Source organism: Neodiprion pinetum, chromosome 2 (genome assembly GCF_021155775.2).
Source record: "Neodiprion pinetum isolate iyNeoPine1 chromosome 2, iyNeoPine1.2, whole genome shotgun sequence".
In the NCBI taxonomy this organism is placed as follows: domain Eukaryota; kingdom Metazoa; phylum Arthropoda; class Insecta; order Hymenoptera; family Diprionidae; genus Neodiprion; species Neodiprion pinetum.
This window is the reverse complement of record NC_060233.1, coordinates 21,263,911-21,273,703: the sequence shown is the minus strand read 5'-3', so window position 1 is coordinate 21,273,703 and position 9,793 is coordinate 21,263,911. Positions and strand designations below refer to the sequence as shown.

The 9,793-nt window shown below is 40.6% G+C and overlaps 1 protein-coding gene across 1 annotated transcript; it reads left to right on the top strand.

The window, feature by feature from the left end:
• Positions 1 to 1,562: 1,562 nt before the first annotated feature.
• LOC138190434 (uncharacterized) lies at positions 1,563 to 8,707 on the top strand. Its single transcript, XM_069133487.1, has 2 exons — positions 1,563 to 2,095; positions 8,029 to 8,707. Exons 1-2 carry the CDS (start codon positions 1,587 to 1,589, stop codon positions 8,462 to 8,464), a joined length of 945 nt encoding a protein of 314 aa, XP_068989588.1. The 5' UTR covers positions 1,563 to 1,586; the 3' UTR covers positions 8,465 to 8,707.
• Positions 8,708 to 9,793: the final 1,086 nt, after the last annotated feature.

Genomic DNA, 9,793 nt, shown 5'->3' with positions numbered 1-9,793 from the left:
GCGTATTATGAATGTAATCGAACGAGTCGACTAGAGAGAAGAGCGCGAACTAGGCGCTGCGGACTATTCGTGCAATCTTGTTCAGTGTGTGGATTAAATGCTCTCAAGAAGGTTCTACGAACTAGGTGCCTTGAATGATCTCAGGAAGGTTGCACGAACTGGGTGCCTTGAATGAGTACACGAACTAGGTGCTTGAAAGGATCTCAGGAAGGTTGCACGAACTATGTGCCCTGAATGAGTGCACGAACTAGGTGCTTGAAAGAATCTCAGGAAGGTTGCACGAACTGGGTGCCTTGAATGATCTCAGGAAGGTTGCACGAACTAGCTGCGTTGACGACGGTGCACGAACTCGGTGCGTTGACAACAGTGCACGAAGCAGGTCGGCTAGAACAAACAATGCACGAACTCGGTGCGATAAAGTAACAGAGGGTACTCAGTGTCAACCTGTGAGTCAACCAAAATATGGGGTCTTGTAACTCTCGATGCTGAACAAACTCGGCAGTGGTCAGACTAGAAGTGAGCGCCGCTTCGCGGTGACGCTTTTATATGGGGTGGTTGGTCGTATCATGGAGCGTTCAGCAGTCGAACGGTGACGTCACAATTCTGTGAATAGCGACAGACAGATTATCTTCTTCCTTGCAGAATTATACTCTTAGGTGCTCATTCACTCATTGTAGACGAAAGCGAATTTGACAGCGTAAATCCATACATACAGAAAGTTACCAGTCCAATCATAAAAAAAGCAAAGATGTAGCCAAGGTTTTTCAAACGGATTGACACGTGAAAAAAGTTTCAGAAAATGAAAAAAAGTTTTCAGAAAATGGAAAAAAGTTTCCAGAAACCGGAAAAAAATTTCCGAAATTGAAAAAAAGTTCACCAAAAAATAAAATGAACATTAATCGTATCAAAAAATTAAAGATTATTGTTACTATGACTATTATCATCATCATTATAATCATTATCATTATAATTATTATTATCATTATTGGACGACGGCGACGAGGATGAAAAGAAAACTTTTTTTTATTTTTTTTCGTTTTCTGACAACTTGTTTTACGTGTTAATCCAATGGGAAAAAAGTTTTTGGAAAACTTTTTTTCGTTTTCTGGAAACTTTTTTCCATTGTCTGAAATTTTTTCTCGTGGTAAACGAATAAATATGGATATTCGCTCAATATATTGTTACAAAGGGTGAAATCACCCGTTTTGCCCCCTCTTTGATGATCTAGTAGTCAGCATAGATAAAAGACGTTTATAAACCTCTTATGTCTTTAAAAAGAATAAGGTTGCTGCGCCAACCGATATTATTGTAAAAACAGTCTTGTTTCAGACTTTAAACAAGAAACACGTATATTGCATTAAAAGCATTTATCACGATATTTTTGTTCACGCCTTTGATTTGATAATAAGTAAACTCGCGGATCCATATTTTATTAACGTAACGCCTAAATCGTTACAATTGGTGTCAGAAGCGGGATCTTGAGTTCTTATTAATTGAATCAACTCAGTGCGCGAACTTTAATTATGAGTAACAGTCGTTTGACGCGCTTACGAAGAAGAGAAAGTAGCGGAGAAGAACCTTTTGTTATGGAGAATCCGCGGGTCCCTGAAACAATTCCATCGCCTTCAGTGGACCCTCTTCCAATTCCTTCGACAATCTCTCAAATTGATCTGCTGAAGATCATGTCTCAACAGCAAGAGGCTGCTGAGCGCCAACAACAGCAACTTCTTCAGCTGCTTCTTGATCAACAAGAGCAGCGAAAAAGAGAACAAGAACAACAGTTGGAACAGCGAAAAAGAGAACAAGAACAACAGTTGGAACAGCGAAGAAGAGAACAGGAACAACAGCTGGAACAGCGCAGGCTTGATAGAGAGGCACAAGAACGATCCGAAACTAGTCTACACGAACTGTTCCGGACGACTGTGGCAGCTCTTCAGGCTGTTCATCAGGTGAATGGCTCAGGAGAACCGGCTGTCACTCCACGAGGTTCCAGAGTCGTTACGCCGCTTCTCTCTCCTGTTCCTTCTCCTGTTCCCGTTTCCGCTGTTCGACAGGTCCGACATCCAGGACGAATCCAGGATGTTCGAGATTCAAGGTCTGTGCCTTTTACTAGGGAAGTAGTTGAATCTCCAATTAGTAGAAGGAGAGTAAATAATGAGGTTGGTTTTTCCGAGTCTTTGCCTCAAGTTCGACCTCAATATTCTCATTTTAATCAATTAAATAATTCAGGATTTCCTGAGGTTGCTTCTCAGATTAATGAGAAGCCTCTTTATCCTTTAAAACCGCCAATTTTTGACGGAAAAGTTCCATGGGCAGATTACGAACGCCAGTTTAATACAATTGCTAAACATAATCAGTGGGACTCCGCCATGAGGGCCCACAGTCTTGCCTCCTGTCTTCGAACGCCGGCTTTGAACGTTTTAACGGCGTTGTCTGAGGAAGAAATCTCTGATTATGAAAAACTTAGTTCTGCATTAAAGTTGAGGTACGGAAATGACCACTTAACAAAACTGTACACAGCACAATTACAGACGAGAAGACAAGGACGAGACGAAGACCTTGCGTCTCTTAGTCAGGACATTGAACGGCTTTCTCGTATAGCTTTGCCGGATCACGAGCCGTCTCGTAACTTATTAGCAACGCAAGCTTTTTTGAATGCGATTAATGATCCGGAAATTGAAATGGCCGTTGGAACGTCGGGCCTCACTTCTCTGCGGGAGGCAACCGCCAAAGCCCTCGAGGTGGAGGCAATGAGAAAGCAATATTTTGGGTTAAGCAAACTTCGTCGGATTGAGGTGTCTGAAAACACCTCAGGAAGACAGAGTTTTGAATACTCGGAGGAGCCAAAACCTCAAAATTATAAAAATAGAAATAACGGTAACAATTTTAAATCAAGAAATCGAGGTTCTTTTCAAAACCGTCGAAACGAGCGTATAAATAAAAACGTGGTCGTGACAAGTCAAACTAGCTTGACTTGTATATTTTGTAAAAAAACAGGCCACGACGCCAATCATTGTTTTCTAATTAAGAAAATTAGTGGAAAACCGATGCAAGGTTCGAATCCAAATTCGTATAATTGGCGTAAGAAAAACATAGAAATAGGGGAAGCAAATCCTCAATTGAGTTCTTCAACAGGAACTCACCCAAAAACTAATTTCAGATGATTTGTCAGGGCGGAAATCATCGCAGATTGTTGGTAGTGGAAGCCCTCTTAGAGAACAGTTTTTAATTAGAAGTCTGCGACAGTCTGGTCTTTACGCGCGTGGTACTGTTAATGGCGTCGATTGTCTGTGGGTAATAGACACGGGCGCGGAAGTAACCGTAGTTCGATCGGATCTCTTTAAATCCGATGACCAGATTGTTCCCTCTTTTTCTCTGCGAACAGCCACTGGAGAGACGACCCCGGTTTTGAGACAGGCTACTGTCCAAATTAACCTTTTTGGGTGTATCGACTCTCCACATAAGGTTTTTATAGCAGATATAGAGGATGAAGGTATTTTGGGAATAGACTTTCTTACAGCTCATAACTATGTTATCTCGACTAAGAGAAATTCGCTAGCTTCAAACAATCGTGAAATAACTCTTTGTACAAATAGAAATGGAATTTATTGGACTCCTCCTAGAATTCGAGAAATGGAACTTTCGGAGGATGATTTGCAACAACGTTTTCCTTTGCATTTACAGAGCCTTGTTGAGAAATCTTCGATTTCGTTAAATTCAGCTCAGGCAGAATCGTTTAAATCTCTTTTGCTAGAGTTTATAGATTCTTTCGCCAAAGATAGTGGTGATAAGGGCCGATGTACTTCTGTCAAGCACAAGATCGACGTCGGAGAGAGTTCACCAATTAAACAAGCTCCTCGAAGACTCGCTCTCAACGCCCGAGAAGAGGTGAAGAAGCTTGTGGAAGACATGTTAGCGAACGATGTGATTGAGCCATCGTCTAGTCCCTGGGCTTCACCAATCGTCCTTGTTAACAAAAAGGACGGATCCAAACGATTTTGTATCGATTACAGGAAGCTGAACGATATAACGAAGAAAGATTCTTACCCTCTACCCAGAATCGACGAGACCCTCGACCTGATAGCTGGTGCAACTTGGTTCAGCACCATAGATCTTCAGAGCGGATATTGGCAGGTCGAAATGGATCCTCTAGATAAAGAAAAAACAGCTTTTGTTACGGGTTTAGGAGGATTATGGCAGTTCAAGGTTATGCCGTTTGGTTTGAGTAATGCCCCGGCTACCTTTGAACGAATGATGGAGGCTGTTCTCCATGGGCTCACGGGCAAAATATGCCTCGTTTATTTAGACGATATAATCGTTTTTGGCAAGAACTTTGAAGAAGAAGTTCAAAATCTCAGACAAGTTTTCGCTAGGCTGAAGCAAACAGGTCTGAAAATGAGCCCGAAAAAATGCCATCTGTTCCAGAAAGAAGTAGGCTTCCTCGGACATATCGTTTCAGCACAAGGTGTGAAGACCGACCCATCCAAAATAGAGAAGGTTTCTTCTTGGCCGACACCTAAGAATAAAGAACAAGTTCAAAGCTTTTTAGGCCTTTGTACGTATTACAGAAGATTTGTAAAAGGTTTTGCTAGTATAGCTAAACCTCTCCATCATTTGACCGGAATCAAGATTCTTTTTGACTGGACCCCGGAATGCGAAGAGGCTTTCAAGAAATTAAAGGAAAATCTTATTTCTTCGCCGATTTTAGCTTATCCAGAGGTCGAAATTCCTTTTATTTTAGATACGGATGCATCTCTTTCAGGAATAGGCGGGGTTCTGTCACAAATTCAGGGAGGTCAAGAGAGAGTGATAAGCTATTTCAGCAGAGTTTTGAGTAAAACCGAGAGGAATTATTGTGTCACTCGTAGAGAGCTTTTAGCTGTTGTTAAGACCGTAGTACATTTTCACCATTATTTGTACGGCAGGAGATTTTTGATACGTACAGATCATGCTTCTCTCAGGTGGCTACTTTCGTTTAAATCTCCTGAAGGTCAGGTAGCTAGATGGTTAGAAAGGCTCGGTCAGTACGATTTTGATATTCGTCATCGAGCAGGAATTCATCATGGAAACGCCGACGCTCTCTCTCGAAGACCCTGCGAGGAAATGCCAGAGTGTAAACAGTGTGCACGATTAGAGAAAAATCGTGACCCCTCTCTTTCAGTACGGAAGATTTCTTTCGAAAATAACCAGGAGGAATGGAGAAAATCGCAACAAGAGGACGACACTTTGAATCAAGTGAAATCTTGGAAAGAAGCAGAAACTCGCCCAGACTGGCAGGATATATCTTTAGCCGAGCCAGATTTGAAAATTTATTGGGCTCAATGGGACTCTATCCTTTTAATTGATGGAATTTTATACCGGAAATGGGAATCTGCAGACTTGAAAGAAATCAGGTGGCAACTTTTGGTCCCCAGGTCACGAGTTCCAGAGATTCTTGCTCTTTATCATGATTCTCCTGCAGGCGGACATTTCGCTTCAAATAAAACTCTAGGCAGAATTCGCAACTTCTACTTTTGGCCCCGTTGCCGGATGGACGTTGAAGATTGGTGTCGAAGATGTCGAATCTGCACGGCAAAGAAAGGACCTCGAGCGAAGGGACAAAGCTCTCTTCAAATTTATAACGTGGGAGCTCCATTTGAAAGGATAGCAATGGATATTCTTGGACCTCTCCCGATAACCCATTCTGGAAATAAATATGCTTTGGTTATTGCTGATTATTTTACTAAGTGGCCTGAAGTGGTTCCCCTCGCTGATCAAGAAGCCTCTACTGTAGCGCAGGCATTCGTTAAAGAATTTATTTGTAGACACGGAGTTCCTCTAGAACTTCATACTGATCAAGGCCGAAATTTTGAGTCGACCTTAATGAAAGAGGTTACTCAGATTTTAGGGGTTAGAAAAACTCGTACAACTCCTTTGCATCCGCAGTCTGACGGCATGATAGAGCGTCTGAATCGGACTTTGCTACAATATTTGTCGTCCTTCGTAGAACAGAATCAGAGAGACTGGGACTCCTGGATCCCTTTCTTCCTTTTATCTTACAGATCTGCGATTCATGAGACGACGAAACAGACGCCAGCCCTCATGCTTACTGGAAGAAATCTTCGACTTCCGTCAGATTTAGAGAAAGGCCCTGTTCCTGTGCAAAGACAGCATCAAACAGATTATGCCTTTTTATTACAACAACGTTTAGAAGAAATTCATCACTTTGCTAGGAATAGAATTTCTATGGCTTCAGATAAATTAAAAACTCGCTATGATATTCGAGCCAGAGATTTAAAATTTAATCCTGGAGATTCTGTTTGGCTTTTTCAACCACGAAGACAGAAAGGACGATGTCCAAAGCTACAAAGAAATTGGGAAGGCCCTTACTTAGTGGTTAACCGGATAAATGATGTTGTTTATAGAATCCGAAGATCTCCTCATTCGCGTCAAAAAGTGGTTCACTTGGATCGTCTTGCTCCTTTTGAAGAGGATCAACCTGGAACAGTCTCTCCAAGACCAGGGACATCCTTCGAGGTTAGATCTTCAACCGAACACCCTTGACGACTGTGATCGACTTGACCTTCTTTACAGTCGATTATCGATTGGGAGAAGAATTTACCTTTCGGAATTCATTTGAGTAAAACTCGACCGCTTACGATTATTATAGAAGGAAATATCGGATGCGGAAAAACAACTTTCACCAAGAGGTTTTTAGCAGATCGCCAGGTCTGTACACTTTTAGAACCTCTTGAAGAATATCGAAATGTAGCTGGAATTAATCTTTTAGATTTGATGTATCAGAACCCAGATCGTTATTGCTATTATTTTCAGCATTTCGCTCAAATGGTTATGTTAGATAGACATCTGCAGACGACTTCATTGCCTGTAAAGGTGATGGAAAGATCGATATACAGTAGCAATTGTTTTGTAGAAGCTCGTCGAAGGTTAGGTAATTTTCGCGACTTCGAATCTCATTTATTGACAAAAAATTTTGATCTTCTCATTCGCTCGTCTGAGCTCAGAGTAGATTTGATTGTTTATTTGCGAGTTTCCCCAGAAACTTCTTTTGCTCGAGTTAGTTCCCGTTCTCGTGAGGAAGAATCGAGTATTTCTTTAGAACTACTCAGAACTATCCATGAGGTTCATGAAGATTGGCTAGTGAAACAAACCTTTTCTTCTTTATCGGCTCCTGTTTTGGTTATCAATGCAGAATCCACAGCCGACCAAGTTTATTCTAATTTTTGTCTTGCAATGATACACGGACAAAGTTAAACCTTTGAATTTAATATTGGAAAAATTTTATTCTTAAAAAATTTACATTAAACTATATTAAGGGGAAAAGGCGAGAAATGTTTAAAATCTTCTTAATTTCTTCTTTGACATTTTCGCATCCCTCGCACCCTTCCGTTTTTTTTACTATATCGAATAGACTCTGTTTACAAGAGCGACAAAGCACTTTTTCTTTCAAAAAGGTCACATGGAGAGAGACCTCTTGAAGGAGAAATTCGGGTCTAGAACTAAAAAGGAATGATTGAAACAAAAAAAAAAAAAAAAAAAAAAAAAAAATTATTTTCTTATAATTTATTTATGTTATTCGAGATGATGTACTCACTGTGACTCAAAGCAGCTTAGGCAAAGCAAGCCGCTTCTTCCTTTTACGGAAACGGCATTCAGCTGGCCGCAAGACATCTCCCTCCAAAGAGAGTTAAAATAGTTAGACCTTTCCATTTCACTAAGGTCGTCCGAATTTTCGAGAGAAAATACTTTTAGCAGCATAGCTGCATTCGTCGAAGTATGTTCTTTTGCATCCATGTCTTGTCTGTCTTTAACGACTACTTTTCTTATAATGATTTGTTATTTCTGCGTTGCTAATCAATTTGAAATTTGTTTTCTTCGATTGTTTCTTTCTAGAAACTTCTTCTCTGGAATCGAGTTTTGTGTCGGATAGGCTTTGGTTTAAGGAATAATGTGAAATGAGCCACGATTATTTTTCGAGGTTGATGAGCGATTGCTTGATTTTCACATTTTATTAACCTTAAGTGTCAGTTTTTGTGAGCACTTTTTCAGGTTTTTTGACACAGCCCTTTCCTTCCAATCTTCCCCGATTCCTGAGGATGACTGGTGGTTTTATTTTGAAGAAGGACGCAGAAATAATTCAGATAAGATCGTTTCTTTTCTTTTGAATACATATTCAATTTATTTTATTCAAGTATTCTCCCAAATTCACTCAGTGAATTTGAATTGTTATACCACCACTCACATTTGTCCTCCAAACTCTAGGGTGTGCTGTCTCAGAAGAAGCTCTAGATTCAGTCACCCCCCGATTTCCTTATTTCCTATGAAGAGAAGTCTGTTTTCGTCTTATTTGGCCCTGGAATTGTCGGTTCCCGTTTCGATGTTTTCATCCGAACCTGTTTCGGAGGGATCCTTCATGAAGAAAATCGAATTTCTTCCCGACATCAATCTGGGCCGTTGCGGATAACTTTGAATTCATGAAGCCACATAACACTTAATAACACTAACCTTTATAAAACATGGCACATAAATTTTTGAGATTATTTAACGCTCAACTATCTGCTCAAGGTTTTCTGTGGTTTACCTTGAGACTGTGGGCAAATGCCAGATAGTAAAAAAGGGAGTTCTTAAATTTTAGAGCCACAGCTCCAACTCACCTTTGAGCACTGACTACTAGAATACTTTTATGATCATTTTATCTTTCCCGAGTCGGGACGACTCTTTTCCTCGGGGGGGAGTAGTGTTACAAAGGGTGAAATCACCCGTTTTGCCCCCTCTTTGATGATCTAGTAGTCAGCATAGATAAAAGACGTTTATAAACCTCTTATGTCTTTAAAAAGAATAAGGTTGCTGCGCCAACCGATATTATTGTAAAAACAGTCTTGTTTCAGACTTTAAACAAGAAACACGTATATTGCATTAAAAGCATTTATCACGATATTTTTGTTCACGCCTTTGATTTGATAATAAGTAAACTCGCGGATCCATATTTTATTAACGTAACGCCTAAATCGTTACAATATCAATAATAAATAAATAAATAATCAATGAATACATGAATTTACATGGTATTCGAATTTTGAAACTTCGATCTGCTCAATATCGTATTGCTGGCGAAACGTCTCTCCTTCATGAAGGATCGCCCTGGGTGTCAAACGCATATATTTACAACGGTTCTATGCCCTAAGTTCCAGCCTACGTCTAGTTTATTGCGGGGTTGCAGCTCACCCTCCAAGTTCTGGTGCCTAGTTGCCCAGGTATCGGTTGCATATTACCGTCTTGTCAACTCCTGATCAATTTTTCAGTACATTTGGGCTAACCTCGCGTTCTTTACTACGTATCAAACACTGTGGGGAAGATCAACTCTTGGTACGCCCCTCAGACGGTTCTTATAATCATTAAACGTGATGTTATTTATCGTTGCAGTTTTCGCATACCTTGACACGTTTGCTCACTTTGATGATGTTGATATGTATCGTTTTGGTCTCCATCCGTGGTGGTGAATGTGTATAGTTTCGCACGGATCTATTGTATTGTTAAAGAACTATCTCTATTTGATGATGGGTTGTCCTTACCGCAGTTCTATGCCCGCAGTTCTGTGCCCTCAGTTCTATCCTATTGTCAGTTTATTGTGGGGGCGGTGGTAAACCCCTCAATTGCGTCTGTTTGTCCAGGTACCAGTTGCATATCACACTCTTGCCAACTCAACGTCAATTTTTCAGTACAATGGGACTAACTTCATGTTTTTTACTACGTATTAGGCAGTGTGGTATGGACCAACTCTTTGTAAGCCTCC